General features: G+C 40.8%; 1 protein-coding gene and 1 long non-coding RNA gene across 2 annotated transcripts in view; one reads left to right on the top strand and one right to left on the bottom strand.

The window, feature by feature from the left end:
- Positions 1-26,680, bottom strand: part of TBC1D22A (TBC1 domain family member 22A) — a 121,580-nt gene that overhangs the window by 84,518 nt on the left and 10,382 nt on the right. Inside the window, exons 3-7 of the mRNA XM_083399843.1 lie at positions 23,182-23,519; positions 21,717-21,896; positions 7,058-7,128; positions 1,739-1,867; positions 343-405 (exon numbers count right to left, since the gene is read on the bottom strand). Coding sequence (XP_083255969.1) covers positions 343-405; positions 1,739-1,867; positions 7,058-7,128; positions 21,717-21,896; positions 23,182-23,519 — 781 coding nt within the window. The remainder of the gene's footprint in view (positions 1-342; positions 406-1,738; positions 1,868-7,057; positions 7,129-21,716; positions 21,897-23,181; positions 23,520-26,680) is intronic.
- Positions 3,947-26,680, top strand: part of LOC310658326 — a 116,952-nt gene continuing 94,218 nt past the window's right edge. The window contains exon 1 of the long non-coding RNA XR_014502235.1: positions 3,947-4,169. This is a non-coding gene — a long non-coding RNA (uncharacterized lncRNA). The remainder of the gene's footprint in view (positions 4,170-26,680) is intronic.

Raw genomic sequence — 26,680 nt, 5'->3', positions numbered from 1 at the left:
GTGTATCCCTCTTTCCAGTAGACTATGAACTGTGGCTTGAGTCCACCAGTTTTCATCTTCTGCCTCATTTGCCTTCCCCTGCTTGCCCCAACTGAACTTCAGTTGTCAACATTAGGGCTCCTGAAGGACAATAAGCATGCTCACCCCTTGTTGGGGGCATTAAAAAATATATATCCCAGGGAATTTCCCCAAGAATGCAGAAATGGCTGTCTTGTATGGGTGTAAGAAGAACTTTTCAGTATGGCATCTCCAGAGAAAGTGAAATGTGTACTCTGACAATACACAAACAAGCAAATCACACAGTTGGGACAGTTGGGTTTATTATCTTGCAGTATTACTTGCCTCTGTTGCTTTGGGTTGAAGAATTAAAGCTTCCGGACTCATACGAGGAATATCTATATGAATCTGAAAAAGAAATCTCTTAATTTTCAGAAACCTTCAAATGATGACTAAGTGTATAATGTTACTGTTGAACTTTCTTATTTTTTTAAAAAAAAGCTAGTGGAGTAACGCAGGTTTTCAATTTTCCTTATTCTTTACAGGCCTTCCCTATAAGCCTTTAAAAAGTATTTAAAGTGCATATGCGTTACACAGGACTCAGTAATTTGAGCATTTGATAGACAGTGAATTAACACATAAAGGGGGGGAAATCAATGGTAATTCTGAATATGGGGAGTACGTAGGTTAACATTTCCCTTTTGCAAATACTTCGTATTTTTTATGCAGGAAAGTACTGCACAGGCAGAAACAAAGCTATGAAGCCACTATTTATCTAGTGGTGCTTTTTACAATTCATGAACAGTATTTGTTCTCACTCCCCAAGAACTGAAGAAACAGAATAACGCTTTCAATCTGCTTTAAAAACAAAACTATTTTAGTACAAGGAATAAAAGTTGCTGCCTGCACAAACCCCTTCAAAATGCAGACAAAGCACAACACAAATATTAAAGACATACCCACAAAGTAAATGGTAGATCAAGTCTACAGGGCAACATCTGGTTAACAGGATCGATTTTGTAATATTTTACAAGATGCCTTAGTTTTCCAGTGTCCCTTCTATTAGCCCCTCAAGAAAGGCTTCCTGAAGGTCTGGATTATCCCTTCCCTTCCATTGTTTTCATGGTATTTAAACTATGTTCCTAGGAATCTTAGAATATCTTGGACGCCTATCAGGGATTTCACAGGGAGAGGACCAATAATGGCCAACAGACTTCCCTGAAAGACAGTTTGCTCACTACACTTTCTAAACAAGGTTCAGATGCAGGAGAATGTTAGGTGCATTCCAAGATGCAGACTCTGTTCAGGTGTGGCAATGGAGAAGCCCAGCTGCCTAAGCCAGTGAGTGCTCCGTGCAAATTGACCTCTACGAAAGGCTGCACCAGTATTTTAAATGCACAAGATTCACACTGGCAGCTGCCCAGGGGTTCCCAAAGTCAATGCGCAAAGTATTCCATGAAGACAGAAGATTTGGAAACCAGTGCGCTAAGCATGCAAAGGCCATATCTGTATCCAGTGTTAACTATAAATTGAGAAAGAAAATGAATGAAAAAGGAAGTTAGGCACAGAAAGGAAAAGCTGGACAGCCTGGTCCCATTCCTCTTCGTGTGCCTGGAAGGGTGAATGAGAAGCTCAATAAAAGCCAGGGGCACTCTCAGAAATAATGTGATGTAATATCGAAAAAGGCATTGGAATGCATGTGAAATTTCCTTTAATTGGAGACATTTTTCAGTTCCTTCACCTGTCTGTATGTCTCCTGGTGAGTTTCTTCATTTCTTGAATCATAATATTGTTCCACAAAAGCAAAATACTCTTTCCGTTTCCTTTGTAAAGTGCCTTCTCTCCGTTCTATATTTGCAGGGAGGTAACCCTAGAAAGTGACACACATTTTAAATTGTAGAAAAATTGTTTACCAATTGTTCATTAAAAACTCTCCCTCCCTTGAAAATTGTTCTATGGCCCATTTCTGATGCAAATTAACAGTTTCACAAGCCATGGCTACTTCTCTCATCTTGCACTGGCTTTGGCGCAGGTATCCTGGTTTTAAGCCAGAGTTCCTCATTACATCCAAACTGGGGACCTCTGACTTAAAACAAACCAGAACCTCTTCCACTTGCACAGATCACTTGACCCCCAACTCTTTGGGGGGTTCATAATCCATATTTTATGAACCAGGGATGTACATTCAAAGTGGGCCTGTGCATTCAATGCAAAACACAGGTTCTCCAGTGCAATTGTAAATGGAATTTAAGTCACTTTCCCCCATCCATTTTGTTCCTCTTTTAAAGAAAGCATTCACTTCAATATAGCATTGCATTTCTCTTCCATTTATGTGGTGTATTATTCCAAATCACTCCACTGGTTTATCAAGACCAGGGTTTCCCAAACTTGGGTCCCCAGCTGTTGTTGGACTACAACTCCCATCATCCCTAGCCAGCTGGGCCAGTGGTCAGGGATGGGAATTGTAGTCCAAAAACAGTTGGAGACCCAACTTTAAGAAACCCTGATCTAACCAAATACAGTGGTACCTCGAGTTTCATACGCTTCAGGTTACAGACTCTGCTAACCCAGAAATAGTACCTCGGGTTAAGAATTTTGCTTCAGGATGAGAACAGAAATTGTGCTCTGGCGGTGCGGCGGCATCGGGAGGCCCCATAAGCTAAAGTGGTGCTTCGGGTTAAGAACAGTTTCAGGTTAAGAACAGACCTCCAGAATGAATCAAGTACTTAACCCGAGGTACCACTGTATTGTCTACTCTAAGAGGTAATAGCTCCAAAAAGTTCCCGTTTAAGATGCTTGTAAATAGTTTCTCCACTTCATATAAAAGGCTACAACAGTGACCATATACAGCCTAACAAAAAGAATGTGTAACCCAAACCACAGATAGGGAAGCTTGAGCAAACTAGCTATGGCTGCTGTGCTAATATATTCCAAGTCGCACTGAGGAATTATACTGGGTCATTGTGTGCACATTCGCTTCACAGCCCAAAGTGAAGTAGGCCACTTCAGACTTGGTCAGAATGAAGAAAAGCAAATTTAGTCTGTCCCCAACACTTTGGAGACACACAAAGAGCAGTCTTAAAAATGTATGCATCTCTTCCCATGAAAGGGAAATGCCCGCTAGGGGGATGGGAGAGTTGGTGGGAGGGGAGCTAAAAAATTGTGACCGACAGGTCTGGCTTGCAACCAGAAAATGCTTTCTCCAATCACATCCCAATGGGAATCAACAGTATTTTTAAAAGGGAATGTATTTGTCTTTGTAGAACAGGATTTTCCCCCCTGCAGTCCTATTACTCAGTAGATTAAACATTTTGGATTTCGGACTGAGTGCTTAAAACATTTTGAAAACAAAATGAAAGTGAGAAATAGCTGTTGATGAAAAATGAAAAGCTTCAGAGCAATCAAACCATATGTTGCACACCAGAGCATTTCTGACAAAGTTTGGACAAGATTGATATATCACACCCCAGGAGACAAGATAAAAGAAACTTAATGTAAATTAAGCAAGTATTTGTGTATGCATGGCAAAGTACCAATACTATTAAGTGAAATGATTCAGGGATCTATTGAAGAACTTTTACAACCTTCAAAAGAACAAGGCTACAGTCTATGAAGTAGGGGAAGTGTAGTGTACAAAACAATTCAACAAGTAATAAAAAGCTTTGATGCAAACCAATAAACTCATCTGGATTTAAGTAATCAAGCCTATGTGCTTGGTGTATACAATGCAGGAAGTGTTTCTGCAAAGCTATTTGTATAAAGTGTTACAGACTATGATAGTATGAGAACTCAACTAGTTTATAAACATTACACACAAGTTATAAAAAGTCTGGGAAAAGGAAGCTATCGATGTTAAAAACTGCTTATCTTAAAAGCTAAATCAAAGGACAGCCATTTCCTCAATTTACTGGATTCTCGTGTTTCCTGTTCTATTAAGTCTTTCACATACCGTATTTTTTGCTCTATAAGACTCACTTTTTCCCTCCTAAAAAGTAAGGGGAAATGTGTGTGCATCTTATGGAGTGAATGCAGGCTGCACAGCTATCACAGAAGCCAGTACAGCAAGAGGGATTGCTGCTTTCACTGCGCAGCGATGCCTCTTGCTGTTCTGGCTTCTGAGATTCAGAATATTTTTTTTCTTGTTTTCCTCCTCCAAAAACTAGGTGCGTCTTGTGGTCTGGTGCGTCTTATAGAGCGAAAAATACGGTAAATACAGCCAAGGAATGGACTCATAGGAAAGTCCTGCATATTAACGTGAAGCAGTTAGCTACCACTTTCTCAAATCTGTCATCTGAAATCAAAGTCAAGGAAAAAAAGATAGACTTATTATCCAGGTAAGCACTTAATGGCCCCATTTTATCTTTCATAAGCCACCCTTATAATGTCAGTCTGAGAAAAGGAAGAGGTCATACCCCAGGCCTAAAAAGGAAGAATCCACAGGTGTAGCAGGCCTGGCGACAATGGCGAATTTCAAATGTAACCAACTTGGTCTAATAAACCAAGGCTTATTCGAACATGGAATTTAAGGGGATTTTCATCTGTTGTAAGGGGAATCTTTCAGGGTTTGTTAAACTTCCAATTACAACCAAATCAGGAAACTGATTTCATATCAATTTCATATTCTGGTTTGTAAGTAGAGATTATATCAGTGTTGTTATCCAAATGCAATGGGTGGCTGTGGTTTAACAAAACCTGGAAGATTTGCATTATGGCACACAACCAAAGGGAAGAGCAAGTGTGCGGGGGGGGGGGGGGAGAGTCATAATTAAAAAGATTACTATGTCTGAACTTGGTTTGTGACTTGTCCAAAGGCGGCCAGCAAGCTTCATGGTTCATCTGGGCTCTGGGCTCATGTCTCTCTCACAGAGATCCAACATGTTATCCATTACACTGGTGCCAACGACAGGAATAAAAGTTCCCATTATTGGAACATTTCATTTTCAGCACTAAACAGGGCCAGCCATTAAGTGGCAGCAGCCTCAAGAGACAGGTGTTGGGGGGCATGAAGTGGCAGTGAGGTTTCGGAAAATAGCTGTGTGAAACACACCCTTGCTCTCTGCTCCCTAGCTAGCCTGCTACCCTCAAGTGTAGCACAGAACACTGTTTCCATGGCATTATTGACAACAGATCCAACAGCGAATCCAAACAACTTTTGTATTTTGAATAGGTCGCGCCATCCTTCTGTTTACTTCAGGCTACAAAATGTCTTGGACCAGCCCTGACACCAGCTAAACATTTCTGTTGAAACAATAAGCTGGAGAAGGGCAAGGTTTCCCAGATATTGTATCAGCTCCAGATGCAATCTCTAGAATTCAATATTTAACCTTATGCAAAGTAGTGAGCTAGGATATTAAGACGTCAAGACTGCATTTCTTTTTCAGGAGTCTGTACTCTTCAGAATACATTATTTGTCCCATTAGAAAGCAATTTAATTTATGACTAAATATACCAATATTTTCCTTAGAACAGAGACATTTGCTGCTAATCAGTTTCAAAGATTAATCAACACACCCTCTCTTTTAGACAAGTTCAATATCCTGTTCCCTCGCAAGCCATGTTTTATTTTTGCAGGTAAGAAAGCACACATTAGCCACTAGTTCAAATCATTTACCTCTCCTTCTGGCTTTAGGAGATCTTACAGCCTTATTTAAAATTATACTTCAAGGGCTCATCTGTGCATGTGGACAAGTTAGAAGACATTCAGATAAAATGGGGGTGTTTATGTCAAACTAATGGCTGTTCAGAGAACCTTTGTTCTTTTTTCTAATTCTAATATGTTTTCTAATTCTAATATGTTTTCTTTTTACTGACGATTCTTTAAAAAAAAACACTTACTGACTTATATTTAAAGCTCTCCCTTCACCATGCAGTCTCAGGGCGGGTTACAAACATTTCAATACAACATTAAATAAAGCATTACTTCTACTACATTAAGATCACTACCATGTCAAATATTCAGAGACTAGGGGACAAAACACCATCATTTCAAATGGTGGAGAAGTGCTCAATAAGAAATCCATCTTAGGGACATTGACTTTGGGTAGGAAACATGGATTCAAGGAAGCAGGGACAAGGAAGGAGTGTGTAACGTTATACAATTTCTGCCTTGCTTCTTTAAAAAAATCCCAATCTAATCAAAGTAATAACCTTGCAGCCAACATGGCTTATAGCTTTTCCCATTCTTCTATCAAGCCAGCATCATAGGGTAAATAGATGGCCTAACTCGGCTTGAACTTCAGGATGAAGAGTCAGCATTTTAAATGTATACTTTACCAGGGGAAGGAAAAAAACAGCTACTGCATTCTGTGTACTTAATTTTAATTGCAAGAGACTACTTATTAAATATTCACTGTTAAGAGCTGCATCTGAATTTTGGATTAGAAAGCACTAAGCCTAGAAATTTATCGAGACTCATTAGCAAGAAAGAATCTTTTTAAACACTGGAAATCAGACCTCTTCTGAAGTGAACACTTCACATTCCCCACAGATTGATCTTTCTCAAAAAAAAAGGGGGGGGGTAAAAAAGAACGCAGTTTTAAGTCTTCTCTAAAAAATTCAACAGTGCTAAACTGTGGGATGTATAACTTGGAATGTTAAAAAGCCAACATGAATATTCGCTGATGAAGCAGAATTCATGTTCACTTGGGTGCAAGATACCATAGATATATACACCTTCCTCAAAACATTTTGCCACTAAGCAAGGAAACAATTCTACTTAACACCAGTATCAATAAACACCATTTTCTAATTTACACCAATACTGTAAGAAACACATATGCACATAGTTGGAATATACTTAACTTTATTGTTTGAAACTAATTTTTTATTTAACACTACAAGGCATTTAGGAGCTGGGGGAGGGAGTGCAACAAAGAAAAATACAGCACTTGTCATGATTTACTACTCTATTCTCTTATGACAAACCAAGCTTGAAATTGAGAACAGAACAACGTCCTTTTTGTCACACTGTTTTGGAGCGCTACTGATTAGCTATGACTCAAGCAAAATTATATGTGGTGAGAGAAATAACACTATCATCACAAAATACTGAAGTACTTACTGAAAGGAGCTTCCATGTAATTGGCCGAACTGCTTTCGGGATTCCTGACCAGCTCAACTTCCGTAATTCTTCTACTCTCCCAACAAAAAAGAAAGAGCAAACTTCAGTTAGAAACCAGCACCAAAAAGCATTCAAATTAAGGCCACTTGAATAGAAAAATACCAAGTTAGATATCAAGCTATACAACATTAACAAGTTACCGTATTTTTCTGTCTATAAGACGCCCCCATGTATAAGACACCCCCTTTTTGGGGGGGCTCAGATTTAAGAAAATGGGGAGAGATGGCCCAGTGTATAAGACACCCTCTAATTTTTGACATTATTTTTAAGGAAAAAAACCTAGTCTTATAGACGGGAAAATATGGTATATGTCATACAAGGCACTGTGCATGAAGCATAAGAACAGTTGACCACAACTTTGGGCTCTAAACATCATCACTGAATAGGGGAAAAAAACAACATGGATCTTGTGTCACATAATCCTAAAGAACAAAAATAAGGATCTTCAGCAGGTCTGTAACAAAATTAACAGTTTGATCTTACAGCACCCCAGCAGAGGGAGAAAAACCTTTATCACAATACAGTTGCACTGCACTTTGGAAACTTCGCAGCAATAAGGAAGGATGTGGCCATCCTACAGACACTGTGGAACTACAACTCCCATCAACCCTAGGCAGCATAGCCAATAGTCAGGGAACCGGAGTAGTAGTTAAAAAACATTTCAAGATTGGCAGGTTCTCCCAGACCTACTTCAGGGCTACTTTCAAAGCCACAGGGCTGGTCACATCCCTTTATCTTTGGAAATAAATACACACATACTGCAATTTACTGGCACATATGCAATCTGGACTGGAATTATATGGCACATTGCATCCACTAAAGTCACCTACAAGATAAAGCTGCCTTCATAAAGCATAGATCATACAGGTGTTGCAACTCAGACAGAAATATATGGAATTTCACGGTTGTTACTGAAACCATGCTGTCTCCTTCTGTTTGCTGACAACTGACCAGTGAAGACTATACAATCTGGAATGGAACTGATAATTTCTTAGCTTGTGTGACACTTATAAAAGGCACCCTATAATGAAGCAAGGTGAAGTGGATTGCCTTGAAAAGCCAGCTGTGGTGTCGTTTGAGCTTTCTTACATCTTATTTTTATATATATATTTTTTTAAATGTTACAAAACACCACCTATATAATCCAGTACACAGAATAAGGAGGCAGAATAAAATGGCCAACCATGGCAAATTCAGATGAAAGGCATCTCTCCAGTTTCGGGGTAGTGCAATCATCTTTTTTTTTTATTATTATTGAATTTATTGAATTTATATACCAGCCTATTCCTGGAGGTCTCAGGGTGGTTCACAGAAAATATCAACATAAAAACCACAATACATATAATCAGAATGAAAACAACAACCCAATAACACACACCCAAAAAAGAGCCACATTTTTAAAAGGGCATAGGATGTCAATCAAATCAACCAAAGGTCTGGTTAAAAAGGAACGTTTTTGCCTCAATCCTAAAGGTATGTAACGAAGGCACCAGGCGAGCTTCCCTGGGGAGAGCATTCCACAGACGGGGAGCCACTGCAGAGAAGGCCTGTTCTCATGTTGCCATCCTCTGGACCTCTCAAGGAGGAAGTACATAAAGAAGGGCCTCAGAAGATGATCTCAGGGTCCAGGTAGGTTCATATGGAAAGAGGCAGCCCTTGAGGTATTGCAGTCCTGAGCCGTTTAAGGCTTTATAAGTCAAAACCAACACTTTGAATTGGGCCTGGATTGGTAGCCAGTGCAGTCAGACCAGGATCGGTGTAATATGCCAGAAAGCCATGGTGTCATATGTACTTATTGTGCTGCCACTGCTAAAACACTGCCCCCCTTCTCCATTTTACCCTCACAACCACCCTGTGAAGTAAGCTAGGCTGAGAGACAGTGACTGGCCCCAGCTCACCCAATAGACCTTCATGGCTGAGTGGTGATTTGAACCCTGGTCTCCCAACTCCCAGTCCAACACAAAATGCTGGCTCCCTTTGATCACACCCTGTTGTAACACCTGGCAACTTGGAGAGAAACATATTTTTAATACAGTTTAGTATAATGCCATTTAATATAAAAGAGGGAGTTATCTTCAATGTCACATTCTAAATTCTCCCTCAAAGCCCAATTCAAAAATCAAGTTGTCTAGTCCTACTATAGCACAAGATATATTAATAGAAATATTTCAGCACATTAGGTTGATTACACCTTATTCCATCTATTTCAAGAAGCATTTAAGCATTACTTGCAATTTTAAACATCATTTTAGCAAGCAGCAGATTAATGCAATTATATCTTCTTAGGCACAACACATTCCCGAGACTATCCCAACCACCAGTAGTCTTGGCAGGTAGATAATATTGAAGTTTATAACACAGCAGAAGCTATGCCATAAATGCTCTCTAGATGCTCTCTAAATGGTTCCTCTTCATCCTGGAGAAGAGTGACTAGTGGGGTGCCACAGGGTTCTGTCTTGGGCCCGGTCTTATTCAACATCTTTATCAACGACTTGGATGATGGACTCAAGGGCATCCTGATCAAATTTGCAGATGACACCAAACTGGGAGGGGTGGCTAACACCCCAGAGGACAGGATCACACTTCAAAACGACCTTGACAGATTAGAGAACTGGGCCAAAACAAACAAGATGAATTTTAACAGGGAGAAATGTAGAGTATTGCACTTGGGCAAAAAAAATGAGAGGCACAAATACAAGATGGGTGACACCTGGCTTGAGAGCAGTACATGTGAAAAGGATCTAGGAGTCTTGGTTGACCACAAACTTGACATGAGCCAACAGTGTGACGCGGCAGCTAAAAAAGCCAATGCAATTCTGGGCTGCATCAATAGGAGTATAGCATCTAGATCAAGGGAAGTAATAGTGCCACTGTATTCTGCTCTGGTCAGACCTCACCTGGAGTACTGTGTCCAGTTCTGGGCACCACAGTTCAAGAAGGACACTGACAAACTGGAATGTGTCCAGAGGAGGGCAACCAAAATGGTCAAAGGCCTGGAAACAATGCCTTATGAGGAACGGCTAAGGGAGCTGGGCATGTTTAGCCTGGAGAAGAGGAGGTTAAGGGGTGATATGATAGCCATGTTCAAATATATAAAAGGATGTCACATAGAGGAGGGAGAAAGGTTGTTTTCTGCGGCTCCAGAGAAGCGGACACGGAGCAATGGATCCAAACTACAAGAAAGAAGATTCCACCTAAACATTAGGAAGAACTTCCTGACAGTAAGAGCTGTTTGACAGTGGAATTTGCTGCCAAGGAGTGTGGTGGAGTCTCCTTCTTTGGAGGTCTTTAAGCAGAGGCTTGACAACCATATGTCAGGAGTGCTCTGATGGTGTTTCCTGCTTGGCAGGGGGTTGGACTTGATGGCCCTTGTGGTCTCTTCCAACTCTATGATTCTATGATTCTAAATGCTGGATGTTTCTGGTAATTCAAACGTTCTTAAAAAGAGGCTGGCTGGCCAGCATTGCTGAGGAACCTGAATAAGGTTAACATATCCACACTGTCAACTATGTATAGCCGAGAAAGCCAAAGATACAAGCTAAGAAAATAAAGCTATAGAAGCAAGTCTCAAAACATACTTGAACAATAAGGCAGAAAGCCAATTCCTCAGCAGGCCATCTTGTATTTGAATTAGAAAAAGGTTCACCTTTCAGAAGTGTCATGGAGCCATCTGTTAGAAAGACCAGGAACCTCTGCCCTCATCCCTGCAAGGCTAGTCATAGTCTGCCCACTTGTGACTTCTTGATGCACATGGCCAGAATCCAAAAGATGCAGTAAAAAAAGGTTGCATTAGCATTCAGGATTTTTCTTCCTTTAGTTCACCGGTCCCACTGATTTTTTAAAAAAAGTTGGGCGAGATTGGTAAATAGCCAGAGACAGGGACAGTGGACAATAAGCACACAGAACTAGTATGCTGCATTTTGGCAAGCCCAAGAATGAAAAAGGTACTGGATTTGCATCTAGGGACAAGGAGCTCAAGATTAAACTTCTCCTTGCACCCTGCAGTTCCCCTCGTGTGGCCCGCTAACCCAAATATGCTCCAGATGATTGAAGAACCCTCTAGGGCAGAATTTGGAGGCATGCAGATGGGGGAAGAGAAATCATAAGTCCCGCTGTGCAAGTGGATCTTCATTGCACATGCAGGCAGACACATCACTGGATATCACCCATTTTCTCCTGAGGTTTGGCTACTTGACAGCCTTGTCTCTACTGAGCCAAGAGATAATTAATCCAAGCTGTATCATTACCAGATGCTGCAAGTGCATTTAAGAGACCTGTTTGCCTAGCAGTTGATCCCTTCATAAATGCAGAGAAGGGTGTTGAGTTCCTCCCCCTTTAAAAAGACTACATCAATGAGATTAGGAGTGGACAACCTTTTCCCATAAAAAAGCTGAATTCTCTTGGAAGGAATCTGTCAACAAATGTGCAGGGTCAGAAATGGCAGCAGATGGGACCAGGAATACTATATACTACCTCTCTTGTTCGTCTTTGATTTTCCTGCTAGGTAATCCTACCTCAGCTGCTACACTCTTCCCTCCCCAGCAATCCCAATTATGATTGAACATGTTACTACTAAGGTTTTCCTAAGTTTAATAACAGCAGAGGCTGACAATTTTCATCAGGATGGTGAGAGGAGGTTTTTTGAGGAGGGAGAGGGAGAAAGGTTTAAAATTCTCTTCTATCCGTAATCCATGTGATAAGGAACAGTTGAAAAGAAGATGGACTGCAGAAAAGATTAACCCTTCTTCTCCCTGCTTAAGTGGTATGTTGTGAGCCACAAAAGATTAGGAGTGGGTCAAAAGCAACCCAATGGGTGCAGATTGCATACTGTTGACAACCCAGATGGGTGGGGTGTACATATGTGTGTGTGTGTGTACACACACACACATATCTACATATATGTAGATATGTGTGTGTGTATATATATATATGTATATGTAGATATGTGTATATATATATATGTATATGTGTGTGTGTGTATATATATATATATATATATATATATATATACACACACACACACACATACACATACACACACACAGAGAGAGAGAGAGAGAGAGAGAGACTTGTTTATTGGAAACTGTGCATAATGCCCAGAGAATGTACAAAATACAAATGTGATACTTGCATTCCTCCTGGAAGACTACACATGACCAGGAAATGTGCACAGTCCCTCTTTATGGACAGATTATTATTTTAGAGGAGGAAAACAAGAAAAAAAATATTCTAAACGAAACAGTGGATGTATGATTTTTGTGGTCCATGCTGTGGACATGTGATCTGACAGTGAGTTTGGGGTAGCCCAATGCAAAAATCCTGAGGACCCATGTGGATCCATGCTTTGTAACCACGTTTTTGCACCACTGCGGCCCCAGGCAACAGTGGGTGCGTGATTTTTTTGGTGCAAGATGTAGTCATGGACATGCTATGTGATCTGATGGTGAATTTGGGGTGACCCAGTGTAAAAATCCTGAGGATCCATGTGGATCCGTGCTTTGTAACCACATTTTAAGTTTTAAGTGGGGAGGGAAGGAAAAGCACTCAAGGGACAAGGAGCACGCGTAGGGTGGGTGGAGAAGGATGCTGCTAATAATGCAGAAGAGGGGTATAAGGGGAGAAGGCTCCTCTCCTCTCCCACTTTGCTCCTTTAAAGCAAGCAGGCTCTGCTTTTCTCCCTCCTCCCCGCTCATCCCCGGCTTTGCTGCTGAAAAACTTTGCTGCTATTTAGCGAGCTGAGTGGGGAGGAGAGAGGGACAGAGAGCCTGCTTGCTTTAAAGGAACCAACCGGACAGGAGCCGCTTACACGACTTTCCTCTACCCTCCCGCTTTTCTCCTTTAAAGAAGCAAGCTCTCTGTCCCTCTCTCCTCCCCACTCAGCGGCTCTTCTCCCGCTTTGCTGTTTCAAAGCGAGCCACGGAGGAGGGAAGGAAGGGGAACCATGGATCCTCTGCTCACGACTGCAGCAGATCCCCCCCCCCCCGCCACCTGTAGGCATTCCCTCCATAACACGCACAGACATTTCTCCTTACTTTCTGGGAGGAAAAAAGTGAGTGCAAAAAATACGGTACCTTTACATCTACAAGAGATCTAAGGGCATTTCCAGTGCACATTTTAGCATATCTGAGGTATCAGTGAAATCATAAAGGTCTTAACCAGTCAGTGACCTCACTTCAAGCATTTTTCATCTCATCTTCCAATCTCTCTGCATTGCACACTCACTATGCAGACAGACAAAGAGATCTGCTTCCATGCTCTCAAAGAATCAGAAGATTTAAATAATGGAAAAAACAAGTATTTGTTCAAATACTTTTACTCAAAACACAATTGCTGTGTTTTCCAACTGCTTGTCTAGTCATTACAGAATACTTATGCATAAGTTTGTTTACCTGATCTAATCTGTTTATATACATACATTCTGTTTGAATGGGGAAGGGGGAATAAAGCCTTTGTTGAGGATTTTTCCTGCAAATACTTAATTCTCCTTTTACGTTTCATTTCAAACATTTCCACACAAGCTGTGCTCTGCAGAAGGATACATGACATTGAGTAGACGCCCAGATATTAGAAGCATCTTCTCTGAGATATTACTAAGCTTTTCTGTTGTGAAATTTCTCTCAAAAGAAGCTAGGATAACTAAGTTTTAAACCCTAGTTAGTAGAGCACTAAGTTAGGGCCCCAACAGCCTGGCTTTATGTAACGCTAAGCCAAACCATGATGAATTGTGACTTCAGATAGCTCAGCTGGTAAAGCATGAGATTTTCTACACCGACTGACTGTATCTATTCAGGAGCCATTCCCAGCCCTACGTGGATATTCAGGAATTAATCATAAATGTTTTTATCTCATCTTTCCTTTAGTATGTAAAACACATGGGCCACCACTCCCTTTAGGGGTTTTAACATATTGGAGAGTTGAACACTGCTCCAATTCCAGAAATTTTGCGCTTTACTCTCCCTCATCTTAAATGAAAAAGACAAAGACTGCATTTCACAGTAAGTGTTTAAAAAGTTTAAATCGAGGCTTTAACATATTCCAATAAGGATATAGTGTCAAATATTACCATCTGCTTTGTGCATATAAAAACAGTTTTGTCTGAAATCAACTGTAAACAAACACTTCCAAAAAGTCTAATTACATACACTACTCTCTCAATACTGCTGATTTCACAGCCAATGTTCTACAGGATTTAATTAGGAAAAGGTTAATATTGTATGGCATCATATGGACCCTCCTTTTCTAGCTTCCCGTGACTAAAATAGCAAAAGTCTATACAGGTTTACGGTGATCACAGGCAAGACATTTTAAAAAGAGAAAGCTGGTTGCTTCTTAGTAAACAACTGCAAACCACTACTTTGATCATGCAACAGCAAGATTACTTTCACAATACTACAGAAGACTATTAGCAGGTGCAAATCCAACACATCATTTATCCCTGCAACAGGTTGGCTGCAAGTATTTCAAATGCTAGGTTCTTAAAATGAGGTAAAAAAATAGAAAGATCCTATAACATGAAAATGAAATGAGAAAAGATATTGCGCAAAGCAAATAATCTGACACCCGTTACCTCAGGAATCCGTTTTGTCACACATCCTAATGGTTAAGAGGACATGGGTCCTGCCTATGGGTGCTGGTTGTGGTCACTGCCAGATACACAACCCATTCCCTCAGATGTGCTAATCTGACAGGGAACAGTGCTTGCATTACAAATGGGGAGGATCCAAGATGGCAGCCAAATGGCACAGATCACATAAGAGGCTCAGCAACCTCCCCTCCAAAAACTGCCTGCCAGTGGGATATTGATTTTGGATGCAGTGCAAATTATTTGAAGTTAAATTGGGGTGACCTGGGTGGGTAAGGTTTATTGCATTGTACTCCAAAGTAACCTGCCCAAGAAACGGAGTAAAACCTCATCCTCTCCAGTTTGCCTTCTTTGAAATGTATCAAGCATCAGAAAAGGCTGGGGAAATGTGCTTCAACCACTGGTTGAGTGAGTTTGCTCTCATATTTAGAATAAATAGCCTGGCAACACCCCACAGCAGCCAGCCACTTTTGGACAGGCCACACACCGCACTGCGCGTTTTGTGATGGTACCCACAACACTCTCAAAATTCCCAATGTGTCCATAAATCCCAAATGGTTGAGAACCCTTGGTCTAGAATCTGTTCCATTTAATATGATATGCTCAAGTTTCCTAAGGCACATACGAAATGTTCAACAGTTTAGCTGCTGATATATCAGAGTATTTAATTTACTTTGCTGAGCAGCATGGTATTAAACAGCAGAAGCGTAAAACCTTACCCACCCCCATCCTGTTAAGTGCTGTTAAGTCAATTCTGAACATTCTGTAAGTACTTTAAGTAGGATTTCCTCACTCTTATTATCATGTCCTGTAAGGAGTAGCATGCCCGCAATTTTAAGATTCCAATAACAGTGGTACCTCGGTTTAAGAACAGTCCAGTTTAAGAACAATTTGGTTTACAAACTCAGCAAAACTGGAAATAGTGTCTTGGTTTGAGAACTTTACCTTGGTCTAAGAATGGAATCCGAACGGTGGAAGGGCACAAGGGCCGGGAAACCTCATTAGGGAAAGCGCACCTCAGTTTAAGAATGGTTTTGGTTTAAGAACGCACTTCCGGAATGGATTAAATTCGTAAACTGAGGTACCAATGTAATTGTTCAGCATTTGTTTCAAACTCCCCACTTTTGAATGAGCAATGAAAACCCCCATAACATGTCATCTTCTCCAATTAGCCTTGCATTGCATAGTCAGATCCAATACAGGCTTCACCCATTCCAAAGGTGGCATTCATTCTCCCTGCCAGACAATGTCTATTAAAAAGGACAGAAATTCAAGAGACTTTCCAGTTGGAAATGCCTGGCCACTCAATAAGTGCCCTGGTCCTTTGTTCTGGGACTAATATGCACATGAATACAATGGCAGTCTGCCATCTCTCCTACAACAACAAACTTTTCAAAAAAGCTTGAAAATCAGAGGGCTCTTTGAGCCATGTCATCACAACCTTGAAATGGAAGAGCCCTGGCTTTTTTATGTGATGGGGATTTAATTGGTCTTTGCAGAAATGGGCTGTCCTACAGGTCCGTTTTCCATGGGGAGTTTCTGGAACCAAGCAGATTTATTTTACCATACAGAAGCAAACCTGAAAAGCTAGAAAAACAAGTTATAGCCATTAAAGTAACAGGGCAGCTAGGATGTTAGTTTGAGAGGCACCAATTTTCTTGTTAAAAAAACAACTAATGGAGAAAAATATATAATGATGAAAGTGATGATGGAAAATGTCAAGGAATCTTACAGGGATGTTCTCTGACAATAAGGGCACTTGTGAGGTATATAGCAGCTCATTTTCTTTTGCAAGAAAAATTCCATTGGTAGGAGTAACTCTTCTTCCAGCTGCCAGGCAGAGAAGTACTCCAGTTGTTTTAACTAAAAACCCAGACTTCATCCACACTCTGTTTTTCCTCTTAAAAGGAAGACAACAGCAATGACCAGTGCTTTTTCTCCTCTCCCTTTTTTTGCTTTAGACCCCAAAAATTTAATGAGCCCAGGGTCTCTAAGCAACATCAAGGGGGTGGAAGAGAAATTACTTTTGAGTGTAGGGATAGGGAACATTAAGGTATCACAAAGAATATCTATCCTGATGTAGCCATTAGATTGAAATGTCTTTAACCAAGTGTTTTAACAAAAGCAATGCACAGTGCTTCTGAAGCAGATGGGAGAGAAACATTTTACTCTGTCCCATAATACTAAGGGTCATTCTATAAAACTGATGATAGAAGAGATTTGTGGCAGACAGATGAAGCAAATTCACACAGGAAAAAAGCTTCACACAATCAATGTAGCGATGGCCACTACCTTGAATTAGACATGTCTTCTATGAATTTGTGTAACAATGGCCATTAGTCATCAAGTTGGACCCGTAAATGTTGCTGTGCAACTGTTCCCATTCAGGGTGCCACCCACCCATAGATGCCTTCTTCCAGGAATACTCCACTCAATTTCCCTTGCCCCAATTTCCACCAACCATCAGACAAGCATTCAGTGCCCACTGAGCATTTTGCTGTCTACACTAAGCTATTTTAGGTTGCCCGGCTGAAATCGCTAATTAGAAATGGCAGTCAATTTTGCCCTAGCACTACAGGCCATAAGAGCCCTGCTGGATCAACCAACCCAAAGTCCCATCTAGTCCAGCATCCTGTTCTCACTGTTACCAATCAAATGCCTATGGGAAATACAATAGCAGGATCTGACCACAACAGCGTTCTCCACACCTGAAACTCCAAACAAAGGGTGTTCAGAAGCCTACTTGCTTCAATAGTGGAGGTACAGCATAGCCATTAGGCTTGTCCTCCATGAATTTGTCAAATCATCTTTTAAAGAAATCCAAGCTGATGGCCATCACTACCTCTTATGGAAGCAAATAGTTTAACTCCTTCTCCCATTCTCCCAGACAAGAACCTATTCCTGCTCCTCTTACACAGGAATCCCTGTTTTTCCTCGAAGGGCAGGGAAAGATGACAAGTAAGCCAATACTTTAAACTTCTCCAACCTCTCCTTACTGGGGGAGCTGTAGGAAACAGACCATAGGAATTTTCAACAGCTGGAGCTAGGCAGGCTCCAACAGGTTTTCAGGGAAGGGGGCAAAACCTACACATTCCTGAAATCCAACTGAATTCATTGGGGCTTGCATATCTAGCTAAAAATGGCTGAACCAGATATGTCAATTATGTGTTTCTACAACACAATCCTCATTTAGTCTGTGACAGATTTTTGTTGAAACAAATACCATATTACCTAACAGCAATTTGATTCATAGAACTATACCACACAGTTGCATGGCAGAACATCTCTCTCTATTATAAATTATAGGGCCACCCAGCTTCAAACTAATGGGTACTGCCAGACTGTGGGTCTCCTTGAAATCACACACATAACTCAATGCAGTATTGTGTTCAAAACCAATATCCATTCTTCTATACTTCCCTTTAAGTATCATATTTCTAGAATCATAATTTTAAGGGTACCCACAATTCCTGCACATGCATTATCCATCCTGCGACATCAAACAGTTAATTCAGCAAGATGAATGCAAATCGCTACATGAAGTAACGGTTTGCATGAACAATTAAATGATAGACATGATAAACTAGATTTATAAGCTTCACATCCTTATTAAAAAGAATCCTAGCATAATTTAACTATAAAGAACTAGAATATTCTTCCAAGACAATAGATTCATGGAACTCCAGCTCCCCCAACAGCATCTGGGAAGTCAAACAGCACATACAGAAAATGGCTTTTATAAAAAAGGCTTGATATCACTATGGAAACGACTGCAAGCATTTTTTTAAGAGTAATAGCTCTGTTAGGTGCTTCATTAAAAATAAAAAAAATCCTAGCAAATAAAGCCCTTAATCTTCAATGAAGCAAAAGTGTCAGTTGAATGCATACAGAAACTGATAAGTCAAATACAAGTGTGCTGAAGGAGTTAACCTGTTCAGAAAGAAATCTAGACAAAAAAGCAAGCTAGATTAGCTAACTAGGGCAGAAAGTTGGGAAATTTAATAGTGAAATAGATGAGGTGGAGATGTGAAAGAAACAGAAAATAACTGCATAAGAGCTTAAGTGAAAGGAAGCACAGAATGTTTAGAAGATCATTAAGAGAGAATTTTAATGTGGGTGGTCAAAAGGGCAAATGAGAGCTGTAGAAATAAGTGTTGATCTACATAGCAATTGTACTTCATAAAACTTCCTTCCTATACAGGGGTTTTTTCCCTCTGGAAACATTTATAGCTTGTACAGAGTATTTTTAAAATGCAATGCTTTTCACTAAGGTTTTTACTCATCCCCCTTACCAAAGAGGAAGGATGGTGCTAGCTGTTTTGGAAGCAGGCAACCAACCAAGATGCTCCTCAGCTACCCACTGCCAAAATGACACCCCACTTCCCTCCCCCAGCTCCAAACTTCTGAAGCTGAAAAAGAGATTACATCAGATGACTACATCAGATGACTTTACAGTGGCACCTCTGGTTATGAACTTAATTTGTTCCGGAGGTCCGTTCTTAAGCAGAAACCGTTCTTATCCTGAGGCGCGCTTTCGCTAATGGGGAATGCGCCCCTGGCACATGATTTCCATTCGCATCCTGGGGCAAAGTTCGCAACCAGGAGCAGCTACTTCCGGGTTAGCGGAGCTCGTAACCTGAAGCGTTCGTAACCAGAGGTACCACTGTGCTTCCTGCACTGGTGTTGGTTGGTTGGCATCCGTCTGTCTTGAGAGACAATGGAGTGCACCTCTAGGCGTGAAGTCAAACCACTATATAGCACATCAGGAACCAAGACATTAATCCTATGTATACCATTCTGGGAGTAACCCAACTGAACATAGCAGGACTTGAACTTCCACACAGTTGCATGGAACAGGAAAGGTAAGCTCATAGTAACCAAAAGGTTGTGTTTGGTGACCAGAGCTAGCCAAGATTTGAAGACTCTTGCTTTCTCTCAATTGATGAGACAAGTCCCTGGCAATTACAAAATGCCCAGAAAGCCTAATGCCACATCCTTGAAAAAAATAATTTAATTCTAAAAATTAAGCAAGCTCCAAATGTGTCTGTAACCTGGCCAAATCTCTCAACAATTGAGTCCCATTATTGAGAGTTATAAAGGCATTTCACTGTTGCAATTCCCATGATCACACTTCTTGTACATAAGGTGCCTAATGGTTTTACAAACTATCTGTCATTCAGGAGTGAGGTAGGAAAGCTGATGGCATATTAGAGCTGGCTTAATGGTAGTTGCTGCATTTTAGAGACAGCCCACCAAGCCTGACACTCACCACCTAAGCACATGCTATTGAAACTTATGGTTCTCTGACCAACAAGGCACAGAAAAAGCAAGAAAGAGCAGAAATCCCAGGCACTAAAAAGATCTAGTCATTAGGGAGAGATAAACACTTGATGGAGGAAGGCAGCGAGCAGCTCTTCCTTTTTTGTAGTGCAATTTCCATCTTTTCCTCCTCTTGGAGGGGGAACTTTCAGAATTCAGCATAAAGTGCAAGGAATTGCATCCACCTCTTGCCTTCTTAGAAGCATCTGGAAATGAAACAAGATTCTGCCCCTCCACCAAGCCTGTGTGTCCTGGGAGGTGAAATTCCAGTCCAATTTCCACAGGAGAGATACTGATTATCTGGATTCGTGCCAGAAAACAGCCTTAGTCACTCTGGTGGATGATTTGCACGAGGGAATTGATGGGAGACTGCAATCTTACTGGTTTTCCTGCACCTCTCTGCAGCTTTTGATGCCATCCATCATGCTATTCCAAATCAGAGCAGTCTTCACCATTTGCTCTATTATGGCAAACTGACCTCGGGGCTTTTTAACTATCTTCTGTCAGATAACTAGAGCTCTGCATTTCCATTAATGTTCATGAGTGGTGATCAGCTTTACATTTGATCTAGAAAGAGCTGGGGAAGGAAATCAGGGGGAAAGACTAGGCGTCACTTGGGGAGTTTGAGAGGGGCTGCTACAAAATGTGGGTAACCGAATCAAACGCTGAAATGAAACTGATGTCATGGGTTTAACTTGGTTGTAAAGTGAACATGGATTTCAAATTGTTGCCAACAGATAAGCTGCCAGGCTTTCAAAAGGTTCGAAGGTGACAGAACAAAGTAATGAAAGGGGCGGGGGAGTGAAAAAGAACAACTCAGAAACTACACATTTTCACTTTCCAGAATAAATATAAAATGAATAGGAAGGAATTCAATTTCAATTCAATTCAATTCAAGTTCCCTGCTGCTCCCCTTGCCTAACAGAAGCGGGTGTTATACAAAACAGTCAATGCATACAAGGTTATGTAGTTTATACAATTTATATACAGACGGTGCAATATAAACCTTTATTTACGTGAACAAAGTCCTTATCAGGTTATGAAATCAAGCCCTACTTTATAAAACTAGAATATTTGATTTCAAATCGAACACAATTCAAGGTGGCTGAAAGGGTGAGGGGCACGCCCACACCACAAACTTAAACATGTTTAACAACAATCCCTCTTTCCAGAGTACTCTGTGAACTGTAGTTCTGCGAGCAGGAAAGGAGTATCCTAACAATTCCCAGCACCCTTAAAAACTACAGTTCCCAGGATTCTTTGGGGGAAACCATGTATGCTGAAGTGGTGTAAAAATGGACATTCATGACTAGTGCAGTTGAAACCAGAGAATAAATCAATGTTCAGTACCAAACACGTAAAAAGGGAATTTCACTGTAACACCAATTAAGACCTGCCATAAAACAGAATCACAATTTAAAATCCTTGAAAGGCTGAAATAGATAAGCTCAAAACTTTTGTTCCTTACAAAATAACTAAATCCCTAGAGAAGTACATATCACACTTCAGCAGGGCTCAAACTGCCAGAGATAACCTTGCTACACAAGACCCAACTTCAACTTAAAGCATGCATTGAAGAACCCACTACTTGTTGCCATATATCTGTAAGCTGGCAGCACTGCTGTTGTGACCTCTGGTCGCAACCTAGACCTCTGTCCTAACCCACCAGTTGAAGACCAATGGTTAAGCAGTACTCACCAAGGTTTGTGTTGGGGCCAGCCAGAAGTTGCTTGAATTTATCTAAACGTGATGCCTCTCTTTCCGATAGCATAGGGATACCTGAGCTACTGTGGTCTGTCACTCCACCCACCAGAGTAACAGTGGAGGCTTGTGGAAGGGACTGAGATCTTGGCACAGAAATAACTTCATCAGCACCATCTGTAGAGTATATAAAGGAGCAAACAGACAGACATCAAGTGATCTATTTTTTATAATGCAAAGGTAAAACTTTAATTTAAAACAGAAAAACACTGGGACACAAGTATTTGTAACAGTTGTTTGGTTAGAGACAGAAAATGTTATATCCACTGTGGCTTCAAAACAGCTATAAAAATAGAACTCCCTGTCATCATGTCAATACCAAGAATCTCACGTTTGTGAAGAAGCAGCCGAGAACAACTGATGGGTTATTCATATAGAATGGCATTAAACACACACACTTCAAGTATTAATGTTTTAAATGGTTCCTACAATATTTTCTTCTATTAAACACTTCCACAGTGATGTAGCAGGGTTTCCCGTTTTTTGCTTCCAAGACAAAGAGGAAACAGTGCTTTGTGTGTCTTAAAAACAACTCGGGACTCATTTCTTCAGGATTACATGAAAATACTAAAAACACCTCCATAAATATAGTCATGCATGATATTTTTTGTATGACATGCAGCCTGCTACCAAGTATTCATGTCAAGAGCGCCTTGTTCGCAGTTCAGAGTAGAAAAGTTTACTTTGTCCACTTTCTTATCTATGGTCCTATAACCTCAAAATTAGGACTGTCACAATGTGGTGTTTGTGGGGCTGCCTTTGAAGACAGCCTTGAGAAAGAAGATTACAGTTATGAGGTTATGAAAGACAACTGGGTGTGTCATCAGTGCTTGAAAGCTCCACTGATTTCTAGTCGCTTTGTGAACTCCAAACCAAGTGCTGGTGCTTAGTTTAAATAGTATATGCAGAAAGCTGCGTTATACCAAGTCAAGACATTTGTCCAAGACATTGTCTACACTGACTTGTAGCAGCGTTGAGCTTTGGCCCTACATGGCTTGGTGTCTGAACTCCTACTCCTTCATCAACTTGCCCACACATATAGGTAATCATGGAGAACCCCCTACGAATGAATATCACATGCGAAGCAAGTGGTGACTGGAAAGGGGACTTCTCAATTAAATGGCCCTTCTGAGTTATGGTCCTTAAATGCCACTATTTGGATTAGTCCCATAGACATTAGTGGGGTAGATTTAGAGTCTAAAGTACAAGAACTACTAGCACATTTTCCCAACTTCTCATTATTTTTATTTTTGAATGGATAACATGACCCTTTCAATTACTGTCTGGCTTAAGAGGGAAGTGAAAGCTTCCAAGCCCTCAAGAAATCCTGGAACAAGGCATACACTACAGCTTTCAACCTAGAGAAACAATGAATGGCAATGGAGTTTGAGGTTTAATATACCTGCAGAACTTGATGTGTTGCTTTCACTGACAGATTTAACCAGTCTGCTGTCACCACACGCAGCTGAGGGCAGTTCTGAAAGCTGCTGTGGTTGCTCCTTTTCCACCTGTTCCTCCTGCAATTTGTGCTGTTCTTGTAATTTGCTGTGATTCTGAATTACTCTGTTAGCTGTTTCCATGACTACATCTGTGTTAAGGCTTTCTGCAGCCATCGCTAGGAGTTCGTCGTCATCATCCCCAACATCCCAAGCGTCGCTCGTGTTGCTTTCGAATTCTTGAAACGTGCTGATTTTCTTCAGTTTCACTGGAGTTGTTGGTGGCTTGGCTCCAGGTTTTAAGCTGTTTAAAAGAAAAACCAGCACTTTACACAAGAACAGGCACTTTTGTGCTTATTATGCTACCTGACTAAGTAACTAGTTCATCCCCACTAAAGCAAAAAGTTATACTAAGGCTGGCCCAAATTCAACGGGACATATTTCTGAGAAGACTTGGTAAGAAGTGAGCTGCTAATCAGCAAACAATGTGCAGCTAACCAAAAATTAGTTAAGATGTGCAGCTTTTTCAGTTTTCCATAGCATTTGGCATATCTAGTTACTGTGGTTTGTATCTTACTGCAAGGCCCTCCATCAGCACAACATGACTTCCTCTCCCTCCCATGACCTGCACCCACTTAAATCTGTTCTGGGGGTTCCCCCAACCCCCTAAAGCAGATTGGGGGACCACCAGGGGCATGCAGACAGATGAAGTTCTTGCACTAAGGGGGTGATTTTGCTGGATACAACCCCATTTTAGCTCCAACTAAAAGGATATTTCTGGATTTTAAATTTGAAGAGCAATGGAAGAGGCTGGTCTCAAGCTGGTGCTCAGAAGCAGTGATGCTGTGAAGAATGCCCGGCATATTTTGGACAAGGGTCTTGGACAAGGGATCGCTGTGTGGTGTAGTGGTTAAGAGCGGTAGCCTCGTAATCTGGGAAACCGGGTTTGCGCCTCCGCTCCTCCACATGCAGCTGCTGGGTGACCTTGGGCTAGTCACACTTCTCTGAAGTCTCTCAGCCCCACTCACCTCACAGAGTGTTTGTTGTGGGGGAGGAAGGGAAAGGAGATTGTTAGCTGCTTTGAGACTCCTTAGGGTAGTGATAAAGTGGGATATCAAATCCAAACTCCTCTTCTTCTCTGTGTGTATTTTTCCAGTTCATAAATAATAGCTTGTTCAAGAAGATACTTTGCACAAAATACTTTCCATCTTTCACATATTAAGTGCTACTTTCAAGCACAGCCTGCCTCTCCCTTCACTTATCCATTTCTTTTACATTGTAGTATTGCCCTCTCCAGTGTTAGAAAGTGGAATAGAAAAGTTAGCAGCCGAACGGCTCCTGGAACCTGGGTTGTGAGTGCCAAAACTGGGGGGGGGGGGGGGTGGCAACTCTTTTTATTGTTTTGATAAGCATGAACTAATATGCAATTTACATAAGTGACACATTGTTATATCACATTTTTAGCAGATATTGTTAATGCATGTTTAATTTGGTGTTTACAATAAAAATATTGGTACTCCACTTCAGTTTTCAAAACATTCTCCTCCTTATTGTTAAACTCCTTAACATACTGTCTATCCTTAACATATACTTTGAGGCTTTAAAGCACATGCATTTCAGTAACCCTTCAGTATCAGCCAGGCGCAAAAAATGGCACCCAGACATTTTTAGGTGCTCGCAAACGGAGAATCTTTAGGCGCAAAATGTGCCTGGCACCGTGCTAATTCTGAACCCAGGACCTTTCCCTGCTCCCCATTCTTTCATGCCTAAAAATTACTCAAAATAAATTACTCTTCACTTCCCAAAGTCATTTAACTTGAACAATTTTTATGAGAAATTTTTTACCAAAAAAAACCCACAAACTCAAACTTGAGGGGCTTCGAAACATTTTTCTGCAAAACAAACATTTAATGAAACCTCCAAAATTCTCTATTACACTAATCACTGACAGTAAATGTGGGCAGAATAGCCTACCATTACAGCTCAACAAATCCAAGAGGGATTGAGCAGAATGCTGCTCAGTACTGCTAGCCACACAAGAGTAGGACTGAAATCCATTTTGATCCATTTCCCAGATCATCTACATAAACTCAGAGTTGCTCCAGTCCCTCTTTTCCATCCAGTTCTTCTCTCTCCCCATTACGCTACTTCCTGCTTATTTCAAGCACAATCCTCTGGTAAATTCTGTGCAAGCCCCATTAATTTTAATTGAGCTGAGTAAGTCCATTTCAATGGGACTCGCACAGGAAAGCTTCCCAGAGTTATTTGTAATTTTATGTTTTAAGGCTTATAAATGAGAAAGCTTTGCTAGCTTAATAAAAAAAGGGGGGGACAGATTCTATAAAGTAAACCAAGAAAGGTATGTAGGTCAAAAGGTGTTTGTTACTCCTTTATTTCCTTCTGCGTTCACAAACCTATTGTTTCATACAGCCTTTCAAAGATATTGTTTCATTGTCTTGAACATTAAATGACATATTTGCATTGTGTGTGCTTGCTTTGATAGGTGAAGGACCTCGTGAGCAATTCCCTTTAAATATCGTAGAAACTGTCTGAACCTCAAGAGATTGCAGGAGAATTAGCTTGCTTATCTTGAAACACCTTTAGCTCAGTACAAAGAACCAAGTGCAATCCTGTTAAAGTTTAGCTACTGGTTGAATTTTATTTCAGACTATTCAACATCCCATTTCCATACATATTCTCTCCAAAGTAAACCTCACCATGTCCCAAATGTGCACATGACAGTAGCACAAGGCTAAAAAAAAATGATTTCGTACAAAGAGGGGTTATTTTTCTCCAGACATATAAACCTATTCCTTCTTCTTTTCTTTTGAATTCAAAGTGTGTTTGAGCCATGTCATCTACTGCATAGGAGCAATGCTTTTTTTAAAAAAAAAAAGCCTAGCAAGTAATGTTTTAAAGGCAACTATTTCAGATTTCAGTTTGCGTCTCATAGGAATTACTGGGCAAAACTTCTGTTTTACACAAAGGGAAGGAGTCATAAGTGAGGGCTACTTCATCAATTTTGGCATACACATACACAATACAGTCGTACCTTGGTTTTCAAGCAGCTTAGTTCTCAAACGTTTTGGCTCCCAGACGCCACAAACCTGGAAGTGACTGTTCCGGTTTGCGAACTATTTTTGAAAGCCGAATGTCTGATGAGGTTTCCGTGGCTTCCAATTGGTTGCAGGAGCTTCCTGCAGCCAATCAGAAGCAGCACTTTGGTTTCCAAACGTTTTGGAAGTCAAACAGACTTCCGGAACGGATTCCATTCGACTTCCAAGGTACGACTGCACTGTAAATACAAGTCTAAACAAGTAAAGTGGGAATGGCAGACATCATAAAGACACACTAGTGAGAAAGCTGTGATTAGCTACCATTCCATGCAGGGTTGTATGCAGAATACAGTGTGCACAATGGCCCTGATTATTTTAGCCTCCAAGATCTTCCTAGCTTTTATCAAGC

The sequence above is a fragment of the Podarcis tiliguerta genome (assembly GCF_965153285.1).
Source record: "Podarcis tiliguerta genome assembly, chromosome: 10".
NCBI classification, from domain to species: Eukaryota; Metazoa; Chordata; class Lepidosauria; order Squamata; family Lacertidae; genus Podarcis; species Podarcis tiliguerta.
Note: the sequence above shows the minus strand (reverse complement) of the source record. Positions and strands in the feature narration are given on the sequence as shown.